The 21,594-nt window shown below is 46.8% G+C and overlaps 1 protein-coding gene across 2 annotated transcripts in view; it reads right to left on the reverse strand.

The window, feature by feature from the left end:
* Nucleotides 1-275: 275 nt before the first annotated feature.
* The window catches only part of raph1a (Ras association (RalGDS/AF-6) and pleckstrin homology domains 1a), a 78,195-nt gene continuing 56,876 nt past the window's right edge, over nt 276-21,594 (reverse strand). For both annotated transcript variants that reach the window (XM_030080037.1, XM_030080036.1), the window contains 11 exons: nt 19,340-19,417; nt 17,455-17,529; nt 16,662-16,746; nt 13,557-13,678; nt 13,382-13,447; nt 12,945-13,088; nt 12,239-12,349; nt 11,927-12,025; nt 11,235-11,355; nt 10,493-10,623; nt 276-7,225 (listed from right to left, as the gene is read on the reverse strand). In XM_030080037.1, the coding sequence (XP_029935897.1) occupies nt 4,844-7,225; nt 10,493-10,623; nt 11,235-11,355; nt 11,927-12,025; nt 12,239-12,349; nt 12,945-13,088; nt 13,382-13,447; nt 13,557-13,678; nt 16,662-16,746; nt 17,455-17,529; nt 19,340-19,417 (3,414 nt within the window). In that variant the 3' untranslated portion in view covers nt 276-4,843. The remainder of the gene's footprint in view (nt 7,226-10,492; nt 10,624-11,234; nt 11,356-11,926; nt 12,026-12,238; nt 12,350-12,944; nt 13,089-13,381; nt 13,448-13,556; nt 13,679-16,661; nt 16,747-17,454; nt 17,530-19,339; nt 19,418-21,594) is intronic.

Genomic DNA, 21,594 nt, shown 5'->3' on the forward strand with positions numbered 1-21,594 from the left:
ACATGACATATCTACTCCATCTGTCTGTGTCATGTTTGAAGAAGTTTAACAAATGATTTCTTAAAGGGTTAACAAATCAACTGATAATCATTAACAAATATTTAATATAGTATTGAAAATGTCATAATGTGTCCAATGGTAAACTTTTAATAGTTTGTTTTTAAGTAAATATCAATTTACTATATGTGCATGAAGGTTATTATAAAGTGATATCCAGATTCATTTCACCTCACACAGAAACAAAAAAACAAAATAAAGACATAAGACAGACGAGGTGACCAATAGAAACTGAGCAGGTTGGCTGATGAACCCGCCTCCTTTAATGAGCCAGTCACTTACAGAGTTTCACCTTCATTAAGCACCTTTCACACCTGAACACACCTCACCGCCGTCGGTCCAGTCAGAACAACACACACACACACACACACACACACACACACACCTGCTGTAGGATTTCAGCCGTCTCGGTGCTGTATCCAAACAAAACCAGGAGCCATCATCTTGGCAGTGATGGACGGGGGGTCTGTACAGTCTGCAGATGCAGAGGAAGATGGACGCCGCAGTTTGAGCTGCTGCAGCGTTGCTCTGTGATTGGCCACTGATGAAGACGATTCCACTGAGCGTGATGAAGAGCAGAGCGACTGTCAGTGAGTTCTCGGTCGCTTCAGGTCTTAGAAGATTGTAAACACTGAGGAGGTTTCCTGTCGTTCACCTCCGGTCGCACAGATTCACAGAGTCCACCTCAGACTGCCTGCTCTGAGCCTGGAGACGAGCCGGCGTTAGGGTCCAGCTCGCCTCCACCTCATGTTCTACCTCTCAGAAAGCGTTGTGTTGTCATGACATCTGGAAACTCGCTCGCAAAACTGATTAATGAAACTGTCGTCATCATTCAAGCTGGAAGCTGGACGAGGTAATCCTCTGAAAAGCACTACAACTCAGCTTTAAATGTGTCTGCTTTCCAAAAATCAAAGGCAGAGATTAGCACAGTTAAAAAAAAGAAAAAAAAATCAGGTTAATCCTGCCGGAGGGGAGGATTCAGGGAGGATTTAGACAAAAGGCCTCAAAATTGTGACAATGTGTGGTGATTGGTGAGGATGTGGAGGGGGGTGGGGGTGGGTTGTATTCAGTGTTTCCATTTCTATTAAATGAACAAAATAGTGTGAAGCAATTATTGGATAATGTGATTTTGGGATGTTGTGACATGCAGTTCTGCTGTGTGAAGAGATGATAAGCTAATTTTATTGAAAAATCGACAAAATGAGATACGGTAGGAATCATATTTAAAAATGTCAAGTGTTTGACATCAACATTACCATTTAGTTCAATGGATGAACATTAATTTGCATACATGAACCTTAATGTGACATCTATCAGTTTTGAAAAAAATCTTTAAGATTGTCATGACACTGATTTTGTCCATATCGATCAGGCCTAGAACAAAACCTTCAAAACAAAGGTTCATACTGACTCCTGGACCAGCTGCTCCTGGTAACCTTTATTTTGAAAAGGATCCATGAATTCATGTATGAAAACAGTTTGCACAGAAATGGGATTTTTTAACATCCACAAACAGTGTGAACTGTCTCAAAATCCTTACGCATTGTGCCCAACTGTCCCGGTGAGTGAATAAAAGTAATGTACAAATGGTCTTGCGCAATCTGTGTCATTGCTGTTGTACCATTATTTGTCCGGTAGATGGCAGAACAGGCATCTTGATCATAAGGTATCTGCATTGCAAAGGTTTGATAATTATTTTTTAGAAAAAACAATTAAACTCAGAAAAATCAGTCTGATCATGGATTGGAAAGAAATGAGATGAAAAAATGTGAGTAATTCTGATCCAGATGAAACATTCTGGGAAAAACTGGGCCCAGAGGACAAGAGTCCTACATCAGCGGATGCTGCAAGTCCTGTTCCCAAACTGGGTGTTAATATGGTTATGGCACAGTACCAGAACCATGCTGTACTCATACTGAAATTACTATGGGCCTGATACACAACCAGTACAGTCTAGTTTTCCATTTTAGAAAAAGGTCTGCACGTGTGCACATCAAACCCAAGTCAGGTCTAGGTGCAGGAAAAAAACAATTTTGCAATGAAAAAGCAAACAATCTCTAAATTTTGCAGACATTTTTTTTCATTCTTCATCACAAAAAATAGTTTTCCATTTAAAACAGAGTTTTGTACATCATCATGTACCTACTGGTGCTCTTTCAAAGTATCTAGAACAACCCAAAATTTGGTTCCGCTTCCGTCCCAGTTCTCTCATACCTTTACTAAACTCAATTTCACAAAACATGATGGGACAACATGGTGTTCTGGGTCAGTTTTGGGTACAGCATGGTAAAACCAATTCACTCCGTCCTGTCTGCCTCTCTGCTCCAACCTGGGTCCAGTAACTGGTGAAATGGATTCAACTTCTGTCCGACTGTCAGGCCCAATCAGACCAAGTGGACACTCCAGACTTTACTGATCCCTTTAGGGAAACTAGAACCTGCAGAAACATCTAGACTCTCCTGAACTTTAGTCTTCAGAATCCGTAACCTTCCTACACATTTACCATTTCATAGTTGAATTCTTTGTTCAATCCTTAACCTGTTGACTGGATGTAAAGTGTTCAGTGTGATGTTTGCCGTTAGCGGCTGGGCAGTATGACTATTTGCCATTTTTCTTCTACAGACTTCGCAAAATGTTGACTGGCAGTGAGGTAACAACTACAGAAATGTGTAGTCACATGCTTTCCAAGAGTGGACAACAGCTTGTCCAATTCTGCAGCTTCTCAAGACTTATCCTAATCCATTATCCATACTTTCCAAGACACTTCTGTCCAATTCCCTTCGTTTTCAAGGCTTTGGGATTATGAGATTCATTGTCTTTTTTTTTTAAGACCCATGCAGGAACTCATCTGCACCTTTGAATTTCCTCATTTAATTAAGATGACAGCAGGTTGACCAACACATGTACCGCTGAAGTGTCACTGAGCAAGACGCTGAGCTCACTCATCGTCAGCCGGCCTGGATTTGAATGTTAACTAAGCAGAATATTTATGTTTTGTGTCTCCCCACTGAATTCTCCCATCCAACAATCCCACAACAGACACAAGTTTGATTTCAAGATGAATCCAAACAAATTTACAAACCTCTTAATTCATTAAAATGACTTGAAAATACTTTAGCACAAACACAAATGAGTGCACACTGGATGAAAACAAAATTGGAACAATATTATTGAAATTTTTGGCATCGGTGGTGTTGCACTGGGAAATGTCATGCAGATAATTTAAAACCAGCAACACCAAACGGAGATAAAAACAGGAGGCCAAACACAGTTGAAAGGATTTCAGGTAGTAACTGACCCAGGTTCAGCGACACATAAACTACACTTGACCAGGAAATGTATTCAGAAAGCTCCTGCCAGCTGATCTGGATTCAGTTTGTTTTTTCTTTACATTTTTTTTTTTAAATCTAACCAAAGTGTCGAGGAAGCTACTTTGATGAATCAAAAAGCTAACCGACTAGGCCTAAGTGCAGATGGGATTTATTCAGTCTTAACAGTCAGATGCAACTGACTAACTAGGCCAAGGCAGCAAACTGACCGAGGGAATAACTAACTAACTAACTAACTAACTAACTAAATCGCTGAATGACATTTAATCTAATCTTTAATCAACCCAGCAGTTTCAAAGCAGAATTTTAGTAGTCTGGTAAGTCAGTTTGATGTAGCCTAGCTAATGCTGACTAACATCAAAAAGGCATCTTTCTTTGAAAATATGGATCGGACAGTTGGATTGACAATGGATCATGGTACCCTTTGTGAATGTGTATATTACTCAGTTTTTAAATAATAGTTGCAAATTGGTCAGAACATCAAACTTAGCAGGAAAAAAGACCATTTGTGACGACGTGATGTAGCCTGTGGTTGAAGTGCTGTGGATAGTTCTTGCTACAGACCGACATAAAGAGTCTTAGCAAAGTGTTGGGCCACCACAAATCGCCCAAACAGCTTCAATGCTCTTTGAGGGGAAGATGATCGGGGTAATCCAAAGGTAATCAAACCCCATGTTAGTGGCACCAGTCGTAGCCTGGTTAGCTAGGCTAGTAATCCAGATTAACACTTTGAGGCTTTGAGAATACAGATCCATGTCTAGTCTTCTCTCTACACTTCTTATAAACTTAAAATAATTATAATAATAACAATATCTTTCCGGTATTAAATAATCTTATATAAAAACACACAAAAAAGTTTGAAATAAATGGAAATGCTCCCTCTAACCGTGCCCCAACCCCCCCGCCCCGCCCCAGTTCACAACATACATGTTTTATACACACCATCCCAACTCTTTCTGATCTCTCTCCTTTCTCTCCTCCATTCTTCCCTTCAATCCATCACTCCCTAAACCGTTGCTATGGTAGCGCTACGTTCGTTTCCATGGCTCCATGCAGTACCAGTTACATTGCAGCAAAATGTCTCTGTTGCCATTGTCGCTCACGTCTTGTCGTTTATATTTTTCGATGCAAAGCTGCACAAACATTGTGGAAAAAGCTTGATAGGTGTTTTTCTGGCTTGCTTGTATACATATATATATTTATATATTTACTCATTTCATTGGATTAAACATGTATCGGTAATAATAGTAATAATGAGGATAATAGGAAGAATGATAATCTGAGATTAAGGGGAAGAGGGCTTGCTACTTGCTCTGAGTCCAGGTTTGGTCGGGTTAGCATGAGAGGAGGAACAGACAGGACAAGACAGACAAATGTGATTATTTCTTCTCTGTGAGAATGATGGGACCTCATTGGTCAGTTCAATTCTTTAGGCCTCGCCCCCATGTCCTTGCTCCCTACCATTCACTGGTCAGTTTGGTGCTTTGGTCCCGTTTAGGTGGGGCAGGAGGCGGGCCTCGCCGCAGCGTTGCATAGCCTGAGATGTTGGCGTGTTTGGTGGAGTGGGAGTGTGTGTGGTGGCGAGAGAGAGTTTGGGAGTGTGCTCGCCCACCCTGCTGCTGCTGCGGCAGGAGCTCAGGAGGAGGAGGCGGGAGGAGTGCCATGTCGTCCATGGTAGCCATGGGCTCCATCTTGGAGGAGGGGATGAGGCGGGAGGAGGTGAGCGAGCCATGACGTGAGACCGACTTCCTCTTCAGGGTGCGGTTGAGGTCCTCCAGGAAGTGGGGCTGCAGTCCCAGTGAGCCCGGCGCCGCCGCTTTGGGGGAGGTGGGAGGAATGGGAGAGGAGGACGACGAGTAAGACGTCAGAGAGGGAGGAGGTGTCTGGGAGAGAGGAGGTGGAGAAAGGGGGATCGAAATCGTACCGTCGTACTGCATCGTGTTGCTGCTCCGCCGGCTCAGTGCCGGAGGAGGCACTGCCCCTTTCTTCAGTGAACTTTGTTTCCATGACGATGATGTGGAGGACGAGACAGCTGCCGACGGCTGCTGCGGCGGCGGCATCTGAGGCTGGGGGTTGACCACGGCGACCCTCGGGGGCTGATGGAACTCAGATGGGTGGGGAGGAGGTGGGAAAAGCTCCGAGTCACTCGGGGGAGGCGGAAAGTAGTCAGGAGAGGAGTCAAAGTGAGTAGGCTGGGAGGGGGGAGGTGGGGGAGGAGGAGAGGGGAAGTCGGAGGACTGGCGATGCTGGCCCGTCTGCAGCCCTTGGAGTGCCAGCGGCAGGTTTGCCAAGTTCAACTTCCCTGGTTTGGGAAGTGCTGCAGGAGGTGCAGAGTCTTTAGAGGGAGAGCCAGTCGCTGAGGAGGAGCTGGAGGAGGTGCCGGTCTGAGGAGCTTGGCCGAACTTGCTGACCAGACTCTCCACCTTCTTCGGCCTCTCATCCTGGGTCTCGCCTCCCGAGTTGGACCGGATGGAGGAGGCTCTCTGTGGGGTCGGAGGAGGCCCTCGCTTGGTGGAGCCTGTGGAGGAGGTGGAAGGGGACTTCTTGATGGGGGAGCCGGTCTTGGAGGAGGACGAGGCTGGAGGAGGTGGGAAATCGGACAGGGAGCTCTCAGGAGGAGGCGGTGGGAATTCTGGTGACTGCGGAGCCACAGCGCCTCCTGGCTGCCACTTGGGTTTGGCCTTTACTGCAGGAGGAGACTGAGGAGCAGAAAACTTTGACCCCTCCATGGAGTTGGAGGCAGGGAGAGAGGAAAGGGCAGAGTTTCCAGGGAACTGATTGACAATCTGTTTGACCAAAGAGGAAGTGGCGGCTGCGATGGAGACCGCAGAGGAGGAAGAAGGAGGAGAGAGAGTGAGGTTCTTTGAGGAGAGGCTGTGCTGCTTGGGCAGAGTGGGAGGCGGCTGATTGGGGGAGTGTCCTGTCGAGAAGCTTTGCTGCTTTTTCACCGGCCCGTGGGCATTTTGGGGAGGATTTGGCGATATAGGGGAGAGGGTGAGTGGCAGGGAGGAAGGTCCCGAGGGTTTGGGAGCAGTTTGAGGAGGGAAACCGCCGGTGAAGGTTTTGGGAGGTGCAGGAGGAGGTGCGGAGGGCGAGACAGGCTGGTAAAGCTGCAGCGAAGCAGGAGGAGAAAGCTCAGCAGGAGGTGGAGGCGGAGGATTGTCGTCGAGCGTCACCGGGCTGAAGTCGTACACCATGTTGGGAAACTTCTGCGACAGGAACTGCTGCAGGCCGGTGTTGGAGAGCACAGGGTAGGAGGTGGGGATTGGCTCTGGAGGAGGTGGAGGAGGCAAACCATTGGCCTCCAGACTCTCTGGGGGAGGAGGGGGGAGGTACGAAGGCTGCTGCACCTCCTCGTCTAAGGGTGGCGGTGGCGGGAGAGCAGAGGGACTCGATGCACTGAGCTTCAGCACCGCCATGGCTGAGCCAGGAGCTGGCATCGCGACTGGAGGAGGAGGGGGAGGCGAGGGAGGCGGAGGAGGTGAGGTGCTGTAGGCGGCGGGGAGGGTGTTGTAGTTGGGTTTGGCAGACTGGGAGGGCGGGGCTGGGGGTGTGACGCCAGTCCTGGACTGGCTCTGGCCCTGCAGGCGGGCCAGCGTGCTGTATTTGACATACGAGGTGGGAGGCGCCGATTGATGGGCGGTGCTGGAGACAGGGGGAGGAGGGGGAGGCGGAGGAGGTGAAGGGGGGGATGGGGAGGATTCCTCAGAGGGGGAGGGGCTGCCGGTGTAGCTGGTGCGGGAGGGCGGAGTCTGGGGCTGGGAGATGGGCAGGGGGTGGGGGGAGAGTGTGGGAATCTGCAAAGGGATAGGCCTACTGATCGGATCGATCTTCATCATCTGGAGAGAGAGAAGAGGAGGAGGAGAGGAGGGAGAGAGTCAGTACATTATCAAGAAGGATCAAACGAGCTCATGATTTTTAAGTGATGGTTTGGATTCTTCCTCATCTGTATTTCCTGCTCCATGCGAGTGCAACACATCCACCATGTTTGGTGCATTAACTGGTTTAGGAGGATGCACAGCCTCACGTTTTCAGCGCTTACTTCAGCAGCTGGTTTCCAAAGTGGCAGGACTGTTTTCTGAGTGCTGCTAATCAGGAAACCAGGGCTCTGAAAACAGCACTCAAACAGAAACGGTGTTGTTCATCCTTCAGAACAGTTTTTCATGTCCAAACGGTGTGTTTTCCAGTTTGTATCCACTTCTTTCTCTGCCGCTGAAGCTCCCGTTCTCCCCACAGGGAAGGAGCTCATGGGCCAAACCTGGAGGACGTATCACGCTCACATGGAGCAGCAGACACACATGGCTAAGAATCCCAACCATCACTTTGACGTCGCTCTTTATTCAAGACCAAACTGTGCAAGACAAGATGCAGGAAGTCAAACAGCAAACCAGTGGAGAGAGGAAGACAGAAAACACACAACTCTGACACAAGCGGTCACACTCCGAACACGAGCTCACACTCCGAACACGAGCTCACACTCCGAACAGGAGCGCTCACACTCCGAACACGAGCGCTCACACTCCAAGCAGGACTCTTGGTTAGCGAGCACACCGTCTGACAAGGGTGGCAAACTGGTTGCAAACAACACACTCCAGGTTTTAAACTGGTTTAGACTGGAGCTGAACAGTTCCAATCCAAACATGGCCAAGTGCAATATCCAAATCATAGAAGTTGCAACGTTTATGCTGCTTTTCCACTAGCACCTACTCGGCTCGACTCGGCTCGGTTTGTAAGTTTTTCCGTTAGGTGGTAATACCTGGTACTTACTTGGCCGGGGTTCCAAGCGAGCTGAGTCGAGCTGAAAATGTGACGTAAACGCCGTGCAGGTCACTGATTGGACAGGGAGCGACGACACATGAGAGCGACTCCTTCACGAAAACCAAACCTGCCATTTTTAAAAAAAATAAAAATAAACGCCAACAGCAACCGTGCGCATTGATCATCGCTGAAGTTGACAAAGTCGGAAAATGGCAAGCAAACCGGCACCGTGGTCAAATGAAGAGGTGGAGACTTTTCTGTGCTTGGTGGCGGGGCCGCGGTGCTATGACGACTCCACCCACGAGGAAGTGGTACTCATTACTCAATTGTAAGCAAGCCGAGTCGAGCCGAGTAGAGTTGAGTAGGTGCTAGTGGAAAAGCGCCATTAGATAAAGGTAAAATGTGACCAAACATCGTTGTAAATAAAGTTTTATGGTGCTCCAGAGACGCCCTGGACTACAAATTGTATTTTCCAACATATTTGTCTGGTACAGATCTTGGCAGAAATCTCCACCGTCTTCATTTTAGCAGCTTTTTTTTTTTAGTGAAAATGAAAATAATAACGCAAAAATGATCATTCCTACTAAAATTGTGAATCATGTCACAACTGCAGTATCTGGAAAATTAAGTGCCATATCGCTCAGCTCTAGTTTGGACACGACCAAACAGCTCACAAACCGGTTAGAAACGTGTCAAGGTGCTCATGTCGCGTGTCACACAGGTTTTAGTCTGGTCTCATGTAAACAGGTTAGAACTGGTTCTGTACTGTGTTAAACTGTAAACAGCATCAAACTGGTTTAAAAACCTCTAAACTGGTTTCATGCAGCGTCAAACAGGTTCTAAACTCGCTCAAACCAGTTTTAGACTGATTCTAAAATGTGACAAACCGGTTACAAACTGTTTCCACACGATGTCAAACTGGTTGGAAACATAATAAATGTATGAAACACCAGTTCAAAACTGGTTCAAAATGTTTCCAGCTGGTTCTCAGCAGAGTGAAACTGGTTCTGCACAATGGGAAACTGGTTCTGCATAGTGTGAAACTGGTTCTGCACAGTGTGAAACTGGTTCTGCATGGTGTGAAACTGGTTCTGCACAGTGTGAAACTGGTTCTGCACAATGGGAAACTGGTTCTGCATAGTGTGAAACTGGTTCTGCACAGTGTGAAACTGGTTCTGCACAATGGGAAACTGGTTCTGCATGGTGTGAAACTGGTTCTGCACAGTGTGAAACTGGTTCTGCATAGTGTGAAACTGGTTCTGCATAGTGTGAAACTGGTTCTGCATGGTGTGAAACTGGTTCTGCACAGTGTGAAACTGGTTCTGCATAGTGTGAAACTGGTTCTGCATAGTGTGAAACTGGTTCTGCACAGTGTGAAACTGGTTCTGCATAGTGTGAAACTGGTTCTGCACAGTGTGAAACTAGTTCTGCACAGTGTGAAACTGGTTCTGCACAATGGGAAACTGGTTCTGCATAGTGTGAAACTGGTTCTGCACAGTGTGAAACTGGTTCTGCACAGTGTGAAACTGGTTCTGCATAGTGTGAAACTGGTTCTGCACAGTGTGAAACTGGTTCTGAGCTCCTCCTCAGAGCTGACAGGCTGGTTTTAAACTGGTTGCGAGCTGTGTTAAACTGGTTGTAAACGGGTCAAACTGGGTGTAAACTGGGATTTGGATCAGATGTTGGTTAGAACATTCCAGGCCGTCACTGCACAGCGTTCGGACGAGTCGGTTCAGCTGCAGCCGTCCGCTTTATACTAAATTCATGTTTAGAGCTCCACTTCACATCAAAGGTAGGAAACTCGGCTCTGACTGGTTTGTGTGGCCACCCGTCCCGTGACGGTGGGTTTGCCGGTTTGATTCCCACGCAACATTTTGGTTCTGTTTGTTTTTCAGAGCCTAAAGGAAGCCGACGCTGTAAAACTGTCTGAGCTCAGAGACGAACGGCTGCAGCTGAACCGTCGTCACGTCGGTTACGACTCCAAGATTTAGCCACGTCCCGTCCTGACCTCCGACCCCTCCGCCTGCACACAGCGCAACTGCCATGCGACCCTTCACCTTTGACCCCTGGCAGGACAGCAGAGGGGAGACATGGGAAATGTAGTCAACAGGTAAAAAGACGAGGACAGAGAAGGACAGGGCAGGAAGAGTGTGTGTGTGTGTGTGCGCGTGTGTGTGTGTGTGTATATGTGTGTGTCATTGCATGCATGGTGACATGAATGAGCATGGTGTGTGTGTGCTTATACCTGGCACACCTGCGTGTAATGTGTGTAAGTTAGTGTGTAGGTGAATGTGTGTAGGTGCAGTGTGTGTGTGTGTGTGTGTGTGTGTGTGTGTGTGTGTGTGTACCTCCCCCTGCGTTCCCCTCCTCCAGGCCTCAGAGAAAATGGAGCTGACGACACTCTGGGAGCGGGCGTGGCCTGATGATGTCATCTCTGACACGCCGCTGTCTGATTGGCTGGAGTGGTTGGACTGGGACTCTGAGGGGGCGGAGCCAGAAACAAAATGATAATAAATACGAAGACAAAACAAAGGTCAAAGGTCAAAGACAAACTAATAAAACACAAAGTATAAAAACAACGACTTCGACCCCAGACAGAGCAGACAGACAGGTGAACAGACAGACAGACAAGTGAGCAGACAGACAGGTGAGCAGGCAGACAGACAGACAGACAGACAGGTGAGCAGACAGACAGACAGACAGACAGACGGACAGGTGAGCAGGCAGACAGACAGACAGACAGACAGACAGACAGACAGACAGGTGAGCAGACAGACAGACAGACAGACAGACAGACGGACAGGTGAGCAGGCAGACAGGCAGACAGGCAGACAGACAGGTGAGCAGGCAGACAGACAGATAGGTGAGCAGGCAAACAGACAGGTGAGCAGACAGACAGGCAGACAGACAGGCCAGCAGACAGACAGGCCAGAAGACAGGCAGACAGACAAGTGAGCAGACAGACGGGCCGGCAGACAGGTGAGCAGCCAGACAGACAGGCCGGCAGACAGACAGGCAGACAGACAGGCAGCCAGACAGACAGACAGGTGAGCAGACAGACAGGCAGACAGACAGACAGGCGGCTAGGACCTGGCAGGCTGGACGAGCTGGATCCAGACTTGATGGAGGAGGAGGAGAGGGAGGACCAGTCGTACGCCGCCTCCGTCCTCCTCATCGCCTCCTGGAAGTTAATGTACAGCTGCTTCCCATACTGACACACACACGCACGCACACACACACACACACACACACACGCACACACACACACACACACACACAGACAGACAGGTGGTTAGATGCTGGAGGTCGGAGGCAGAGTCTGTCTCTGTTGTTTCTTCTGTTTTCAGTTCCAGTGTTTGGCCTGCGGGGGGCGCCACAGCTCCACTGACTGTCAGTGTCTGGGAAGGTTAAAGTCTCCAGTTTGATATCTGAATTACTGATTAATTTATCAAATGTCTTTCCATGGACTGAATCGTTTAAAATATAAAAAATAAAGCAGCACATGGGAAAATTTTTTAGTTTTAACCTTCTGAAAAAAATTGACTCACTTTATTTCTTTTTATTTATTTATTCATTTTTGGGGTGTGTGGAGGGGGGGTTGTTTCTTGTAATTTTTAAAATAAACTTCTTAGTAATTTTGTGGTAATTTTTTGAGTCATTTTCTTATAAGTTCTTGTGGTTCAATTGAAATATTATTAGGCTAATTTTTTAAAAACTTTTTTATATTTTTGTACAAATTTTTGTACTAACTTTCTACTAATTTGTGGTAATAAAATTCTTACCTTGGCGATGCGGATGCTGTTGATCCATTGGTGCAGGGTTCTGACATCATCACAGCAGAGGTACTTGATGTACTGGGACTTCTTCTGGATCTGAGGATGCTGCGCACACACACACACACACACACACACGCACGCACACACACACACACACACACACACACTTTTATTCATTCCCATGTTCTTGGTTTCCAGATGACGTTACTGAATCTCACCACCAGAGGGCAGAGTGAGCCTGTGTGAACACCAAGCAGACAGCAGCACTCTCTCTATCCCTCTGTGTGTGTGTGTGTGTGTGTGTGTGTGTGTGTGTACCTTCAGCACCATGCAGTAGTCGGTGGGAGCTTTGTATTTGCTCTTGTAGTCCTGGCCGTAGTAAACGTTCACGTGATCCAACTGCAGGAAACACACCAGGTCTCTGGACGCCTACACACACACACACACACACACACACACACACACACACACACAAATTAACTCAGAGTTTATGGGGTTAAAAATGTCATGTTCTGTATATTTTGTTTGTTTAAAAAAGAAAAACACGCTGTGCACAGAAATCAGGAGGTATCAGACACAAAACAAAACTCATATATGATAAGCGTTATGATCCTGCCTCTGCTGTCACACAGTAAATGCCACTTTTTATTTTATTAAATGAACAAACAACAAAGAAAATCAAGCGGATCAGTTAAAAAACGACACAATTAAGACTCCGAATGTTGTGATACTGATTTCCTTTGTTTTTCCTTATTTCCTTGTTTAATTTTATGTTCATGTTTCTATTTATTTGATTTTACTTTACTTCTACACTTTATTCGTTTTATTATTTTAAAAATATTTCATCCTTTTTTAATTTTTCATAATTTTCATAACACTCACATTTCACATATAAATATTTTAGATTTCACTCTTGACCGAAATGCATCACACACACATGTGCACATGCTCCATTTCCTCTCTGTCTCCCGCTCTCTCTCTCTCTCTCTCACACACACACACACACACACACACACACACACACCTTGGCCTTGCCCTTGGGGACGTAGTAGATGCCGGAGGCTCGGAGCAGGAAGTAGCGTTTCTTCCACGACTTCTTTCCGTCTTCCTTCAGCCACAGAACTCCCTCCATCTCCGGCACCGAGACCGAGCTGCCGCAGAAACACTCCTGACACACACACACACGCACACACACACACACACACACACACACACAGAGGAGAGATGGTCAGTTGAATGGAACCTCCTCGAGCTCGGGGGACCTTCACGCCGACTGGACGCTTCGCACGTTTCTTTCTTTCCTTTCTGTCCTTCAGTCTCATCTTCACAGTTCAAATCATGTTTGAATTGTTAATCATGTCAATAATCAGACCTGAGTGTGTGTGTGTGTGTGTGTGTGTGTGTGTGCGTGTGTGTAATGGAGACATAAGACCGATGTGTGGATCGAAGCGTCGCTCTCACCTCCAGCAGAGCCTCTTTGTTCCTGTCGGCCATCTCACACGTCTCCTTCCGCCCCAGTAAATAGTTCTGCAGCAGACAGAGAGACAGACAGGTAAAAAAAAAAAACATCTCCACATAGGTGTGTGTGTGTAAGCCTGTGTGTGTGTGTGTGTGTGTGTGTGTGTGTGTGTGTTACCTGGGGGTTTTTGAACAGAGCGTACTTCTCGATGCGCTCGGTGAACATCAGCCGGTTCTGACTGTCTCTGGTCCAGTTCAGCAGGTTCTCCACCAGGTTCTCATGATCCTCGAAGATCCGCTCTGCACCGGGCGAGCGAGGGGGAGAGAGAGAGAGAGAGAGAGAGAGAGAGAGAGAGAGAGAGAGAGAGAGAGAGAGAGAGAGAGAGAGAGAGAGAGAGAGAGAGAGAGAGAGAGAGTTCATTTAACATTTATTTGAGCAATGAGGATCAACACATTCTTCATTCAGCTTCTCCTGCAGGACACACACACACACACTCACACACTCACACACTCACACACACACGCACACACACACTTCTGTAGCACACTTCTGTCGTCCATCTTTTCCTCTTTATGAGTCTTTTTTGCAGATTTTTTCTGATCCATACATTCAGACCATCATCTGAGTTAATCTGCCTCTAATCCAGCAGCCGGGCGGCCAGCAGATGATGGACACGATGGATTCAGTTAAGAGGAGGGCGGGGCTTTAGGGGCTTTAGGTGCTTTAGGTGCTTTAACATCTGCAGAAGCAGCTGAGTGTTCATGTGTCAGTGGGTCAAAGGTCAGAGGACATCACTGGACGTGTGTTTGTGTCTTTAGCGTCATGAGGACAGGGGGAGGAGCTCGCTCAGTAACGCTGCGTCCTGCCTGCTGCAGAGCGACCTGAGGTGACCCCGGGTCAGCTGGCAGGCGGGTGACGGCGTGAGCGCCTCCTGCAGGAGAGGAGAGCAGCTCACCGCCTCTCCCGCTGAATAACCGTTAATAAATCGTTAATAATCGTGTGACGAGCAGACGCCACAGAGCGAGCTCGAGGAGACGAGGTGCCTCCCGAGAGGCGCCTCCTGTTGCTGCTCCAAGATCATTTCTGCAAAACCAAGGAACCTAAAAAAGACGTGTGTTTATTTTCTGCCTGTATGAAGCTGGGAGACCCACACACACACACACACACACACACACACACACACACACAGAACATGATTGGCAGTCCAAATGTAGAAGTGTGTAAAAACAGTGTCTGAGGTGAGCTGCTTGATCCAGATTTTTTTTTTTTTTCCGCTCCAAGAAGCGAGATCAGATGAACTGGAGTCAGTTACCATGGTAACCTTCGCTCAGAGGCTATTATCTGGAGCCGACCTCGAGGTCTGGATCAGAAAAACTGAAGCATTTTACCTGGGAGAATTTTTTGGGGGGCAACCCGTCCACATTGAGTTCCTTATCATCATCATCATCATCATCATCATTATTATTATTTTTATATTTATTTTTCACAGTAAACAGCTGCGTGCAAATTATTATACTGTCTGTCTTTATTTCTCGTTGCTTGTTGTTTCAAAGGAGAAAATAATTTTAGACTCGCTTCGGTGTTAAAATAGATCATCTCATATTTTACATCAGTTTGATCAGTATCATCTGTTTTTTTTTTTTCCTCTTGTATATGAAAATAAAATAATGTGGTCTGCGTATTATTCCTCCCCAGTGATCTCGGCTCTGCTTGTCTCCTCAGAGGAACGCAGACAGTCGCCCAACACGAGCTGAGTTTCTCCTCTGCACCGTCCTGAAGCCACGAGAGGAAATAATTCAAATATTATAATAATAATAATAATAATTATTATTATTATAATATTCAAATAACAAAACAAGTCCTGATGCACAGAAAGTCAAAACGTGATCAAACGGCTGAAGCGTCGATATCAGCCGATGATCCTCCTGCTGGGTGTCAGTCGACAGCAGGAGAGAGACAGAATGACTGAATCTCTCTCTCTCTTTCTCTCTCCATTGATCTCTGATACATTCACTCTCAGCTGCTTCCTGCTCATCAGTTTATTGGCTTTGAGGACAGAACGGTCGCTTCTGATTGGGCAGAAAGTCTGTGACCTCAGGCCGGCGGCGCGGGCAGAGAGGAAGCGGCGGCGTGAGTTTGGAGGAGGCGGGGCTGGAGCCGCTCGGCGTGTTTCGTCAGCGTGTGTGTTGCCGTGTGGCTCACACACATAAAACAATCAGCGGTCACATTTCCTGGTGTTAAAATCGGGCCCAAATGAATTTTGTGGTTTTGCAGCGCCGACATAAACAGTGTGTTGACATTTCCATGGTAACAGTGTCAGTGTAATAAGCAGCTTCTGTGTGTCTGATGTCAGGTTTTTATCCCAAATCACAACTGTGTGTGGCAGAGCGAGCAAGACTCTGCCTTCTCTCTCTCTGTCTCTCTGTCTCTCTTTCTCTCTCTCTCTCTCTCTATCTCTCTCTCTCTCTCTCTCTCTCATAGAGCAGCAGCTCAGCAGCCCTGAAGATGTAGGTTAGATCACACGCATCACTGCTCCGGACCTACATACAGTGTGTGTGTGTGTGTGTGTGTGTGTGTGTGTGTGTCTGTGTGTGTGTGTCTGTCAAACAGTGTTAAGTAGCTGGAGCTAACAGCCCCCCCAAGGGACGAGTGTGTGTGTGTGTGTGTGTGTGTGTGTGTGTGTGTGTGTGTGTTCAATACTCACTGTTGGCTACAATGTCATGACTGTAGGTACCAGTCCAGTCAATACTGCCCTTCCCCCAACACACACACACACACGCGCGCGCGCGCGCACACACACACAGCTGGAAGAGATGGTTGGGCTGCATTTCTGTGGCGCTTTTCTAGTCTACTGACCACTGTACAATGTCTGCTTCACATTCAGCCATACACACACACACACACACACACACACACACACACACACACACACAGGCTGAGGGCAGAGGCTCGGGGATCAGTAACTTGCTCAAAGACACATCAGGGATTGAACCAGGAACCTTCTGATTACCAGACAACCTCCTGCTTTCTGAGCCACTAGCAGTGTGTGTTGGTGTGTGTGTGGGTGTGGATGTGTGTGTGTGTGTGTGTGTGTGTGACAAGACCCTGCCCTCTGAGCATGGGGCTCTTCTGGGCGTCGGCTTTTGGGTGGCGGGTGTGTAGCTCCCAGCCAATCACAGCTCAGCGCGGTGCCAGCTCAGTGCTCAGTGTGAATCCTGTTCACAGTCTGTGTGTGTGTGTGTGTGTGCGCGTGTGCGTGTGCGTGTGCGTGTGTGCACTCACCCATCTGCAGCTCGTTGATGGTTTCCACCAGCGACCAGTCAGGACTGAAGCCACAGTGAGATTTATCCAGCAGGCTGTCCACCACCTGCAGCACAACACACAGGAATACTGCAGTACTGCTGACAATACTGCAGTACTACTATACCGAATACTACTACTGACACTGACACTACTACTGCTGCTACTAGTACTACTTCTAATAATAGTAATTCTAGTAATACTGCTGCTGCTTCTACTCCTATTACCACTGCTACTGCTATAACTACTAATACTATTACAAGTACTACTACTACTACTATTTATTCAAGTACTACTACTACTACTACTACTATTACTATTTATTCAAGTACTACTACAACTACTACTACTATTACTATTTATTAAAGTACTACTACTACTACTACTACTACAATTATTTATTCAAGTACTATTACTACTACTACTACTATTACCATTTATTCAAGTACTACTACTACTATTACTATTTATTCAAGTACAACTACTACTACTACTATTACTATTCATTAAAGTGCTACTACTACTACTACTATTACTATTTATTCAAGTACAACTACTACTACTACTACTATTACTATTTATTAAAGTACTACTACTACTACTGCTACTATTACTATTTATTCAAGTACTACTACTACTACTACTGCTACTATTATTTATTAAAGTACTACTATGAGTAACACTTGTACAACTACTACTACTGCTAATGTGACTACTGATACTAAAAATACTACTAATATTACATGTAGTACTGCAGTAATAGTAGTACTCCCACCTGTCTGACTGTCTGTCTCTCGTCCACCATCATGGTCTTGGAGCTCTCGTCTGACAGGTGGACTCGGATCACCAGCTGCAGAGAGAGAGAGAGACAGGTTACTGAGCAGTGTGTGTGTGTGTGTGTGTGTGTGTGTGTGTGTGTGAAGGTGGGAGGTCAGTGTGTTGTGTGTTGTTTTCATAGAGCGACAGGAAGTGACCTGGGTCTTGTTGTTATTTGGCGCTCTGAGTGTCTGAGTGGCGGTCGGTGAGGGGGCGGAGCCTCTTTCACTCCGGCGACTTTTTTTTCCAACTTTTTTTTTTCTTACATCTTTTTCCTGTCTTCCTGCTGATTTCTGGGTCATGTGTTGTGTGGTTTTGGGCAGGAGGCAGATGAATGAGCTCAGGTCTGAAAGACGTTACATCAGTGTGACTCCTGTTTCAATCTGCTGGGATTATTATTCTGACATAATGACACTTCCTGCACATTAACTCTTACATAACAGTCTACTGCTCTCTCTCTCTGTGTGTGTGTGTGTGTGTGTGTGTGTGTGTGTGTGTGTGTGTGTGTGTGTGCATGACCGGGACAGCCAGAGATCATCCGTCACTTTTTAGCTGTTGGATTAACAAACTTTATTTTTCATTTTTATAAAGTCAGACATAAGAGCTTTGCCTTTTCCTGTTGTGCAACAGGCTGGCGAAGGGGGCGGGGCTGGTGAAGAGGGCGGGGCTAATTTGGGCCGCCAGTAACAAGTAAAAAAATCCCAAATTCAGGGTTTGATCTGCACTCGGACGTACACGAAACTCTGCTGCTGGATCAGTACAAACAAACAACAACTGGGTCAAAGGAATTCAACGGTGCCAGACTGAAGTAAACTACACGTCCCACAATGCACTGCTTCTACAAGCAGCCAATCACAGAGCATGGTGAGGGTTGAGCTTTGGAGCATTGAGTTGTTATTATTTTGGAACGTAAACTAATATTATATTGAATACATCTCAATATATTATTGGCTGCCATCTTCACCATATTAATAGTCGCTGAGGCTCATGGGTACTGTAGTGTTTTGTGGTTTCTCAGACAGGAAGTGTGTTAATGAGCCTGTAGTCTGGATTATTAATTCATCCAGGAGACTCCAGGAGGTTAAAGTGAAAAGCAAAAGCGTCTGCTCAGAGTGAAAAAATCTGATTTTCAGGGAAAGTCCTGTCGTTTTAGCCTCTACGTCGCCCCCTGGAGGTGGAACCACAGACTCTTGGTAGTGGAACATCTTCATATATAGACAATCTCTGGTTCCAGTAACTTCATATTTCAAACGTGGAGCTCTGTCTGCATTATCAATACTGGGGCCGTGGAACAACGACAGGAACAGTCACTGATCAATATGTGGGATCAAACGGACTGATCAGTTTAGCCCCACTGATGCTTTGTGGGCTCAGCGCCGCCCCCAGTGGACAAAACACTGAACTGCAGGCTGTGTGTCTATTCTCATGTGTCTTTAGTAAATCCATGTTATTTGATAATCTCTCTCTCTCACACACACACACACACACACGCACACAGACACAGACACACACACACATGCACACGCGCACACGCGCGCACGCACATACATACACACTCTGCCGCTCTGGGATTTGGACTTAAATTGAAATGGACTGGTCATTATGTTGAGTGTGTGTGTGCGTGTGTGTGTGTGTGTGTATGTGTGTGACCCCAACTGCAGTGTAACAGTGACCTGACCCAGAAAACTGCTGTACACGTGCCACACACACACACAGACACGTGCGCACAATCAGATACACACATACCATTAGCATCTCTGTGTGTATACATGAGGGTGTATGTGTGTGTGCATGTGTGTGTATATATATATGTGTGTGTGTGTGTGTGCTTGCACCAGACTCACCTTTTTAACCTGCGCCTCCTTGATTTTCTCCAGAGCCACTCGGATCTTCTCTGCCTTCAGCTTGGCAGCCTGCTCCTCCTGCACACACACACACACACACACACACACACACACACATACACACAGAAAGAGGACAGTCAATAAAAAATGAAAGCAAGGATTGACACACTTATAAAACTTTCTCTCCCTCTTTCTGTCTTTCTCTCTCTCTCTCTCTCTCTCTCTCACACACACACGCACACACACACACACATTAAATCTTCCTCTCACCTGACTCCTCCAACAGGAATTCATCTTGTTTTTTTGTTTTGTTTTCCTCTAACAGTCGAAGCTTCTGCCTCCGATAAATAAAACTACAAATTCGCTCTTTTAAAAAAACTACAAATCCCAGAAAGCACCACGGCGTCTCTTCATAAAAGCCTCTTCCTCTCAGTGCAGTGTGTTCGTCTGCTCACACCAACACACACATTATTATTATTATTGTGTGATTTGATTCTCAGCTGCAGCTTCCCGCTCACTCAGGAGATCCAGACGGCCGCACGAGGACGGGCCTCCTCTTCCTCACCATCATCATCATCATCATCATCATCATCATCATCATCGTCTTCAGTGTCTCTACATGATTGTGTTTCTGCGTCAGATTGGATTAGCGTTCATGTTAGATGCTACAGTCATTGTCCCCCTCATGGAGGATTATCCCAATTTCCCAAACACACACACACACTCTCTCTGTCTCTCTTAAAGCTCTTCACACACACACACACACACACACACACACACTCGCCCGGGCAGAGGAAGCTGTGCTGATTTGCCTCACAGCGGGGAGGCAGAAGAGAGCAGATATCAGAGAAAAACTATGTAAAAATAATAATTTAAAAAAATAATAATAATAAAAACGAGCTCCGGCAGTGAGACAGACGTCTGGTTTCTCTGATGAGGCAGTGGCTTCACACACACACTCAGACACACACACACTTCCTCTGCATTGCTTGTCCTCAGTAAACACTGGAGTCGAGCCAGATTATGGGGAAAAAAAGCAGAAAATCCCAGCAGCTGGAGCTCGGTGGGTCGAGGCTGAAGCCTGAAGCAGAAACTTCAAAGCAGAAAAGGAAAAGCGAGACGACGCAGAGGAGAAGAGATGACCGAGCTGCAGCTGGATAATCTACTAATCTAACAAACAAACGGCCTAATCTGAGCGACCCACCGACTTCCTGCAGGACGAGACGACAAAACGACTCATTAACCAACCGAGCGACTCGTTTCCTGACCAATTAACCAATTAACTGGCAGACCGACCCACTGACGTCCCGACTGGTGGCCACGGCAACGACTGACTGACTGACTGACTGACTGACTGACTGAATGACTGAATGACTGGTTTACTGAATGACTGACTGACGAATGCACTAACGAGCTGATTCGTTAACTGACTGTTTTACCAAACGAGCTCCATTCTCCTCACATCCTGCCTGGACGAACGAGATAGAGAGACTGAGGGGGAGAGAGAGAGAGAGAGAGAGGGAGCGGGGTGGAGGAGGGGCGAGCGTTGTTGCCGTGCCGACACACACATGCAGCAGCGCCGCTGATCTCTTTATCTCAACCCCCCTCCTCTCTCTCTCTCCTCCTTTTCTGTCTCTCTCTACCTCGCTCGCCCAGTTGTCATTTGCTACTCTCTCACTTTTTTTTTTTTTTAAATCTTTCTGAATTGTGTGCTGTTTGTCTTTGTCTCTTTCCCCAAACACACACACACACACACACACACACACACACACACACATGCTCTCTCTCAGGCAAATTTTGGGGGACATTCCCAGTCACTTCACATTAGCACTGGAGAAATGTGTGTGTGTGTGTGTGTGTGTGTGCCTAAAGAGGGGTGCTCCACTTTAGCCCATCAGCTTACACTTACACTTACACTTACACACACACACACACACACACACACACAGAGTCCATATTGTGACCGAGCGAAAGGGCAGCATGAAATGATGATGATGGGAGGAAGAAGAGGAGATTAACAGCCAATCTCCTTACCAACACCCCCAAACCCCAACACACACACACACACACACACTCTGCAGCCCCACACTGGGGACGCCCCCCCACTCCCACCCCCATGAGCCTATAAGCTCATAAACGGCTCCATAATGACTAGCCTATGTTTTGTTTGTTAGCGTTAGCGCCTGTTAGCCTGCCAGCTTAACGCAGCAGCTAGCAGACGGACTGCAGATTAAATCCAATGAAAACGATGCGCG

Source organism: Myripristis murdjan, chromosome 21 (assembly GCF_902150065.1).
Source record: "Myripristis murdjan chromosome 21, fMyrMur1.1, whole genome shotgun sequence".
Lineage (NCBI taxonomy): Eukaryota > Metazoa > Chordata > Actinopteri > Holocentriformes > Holocentridae > Myripristis > Myripristis murdjan.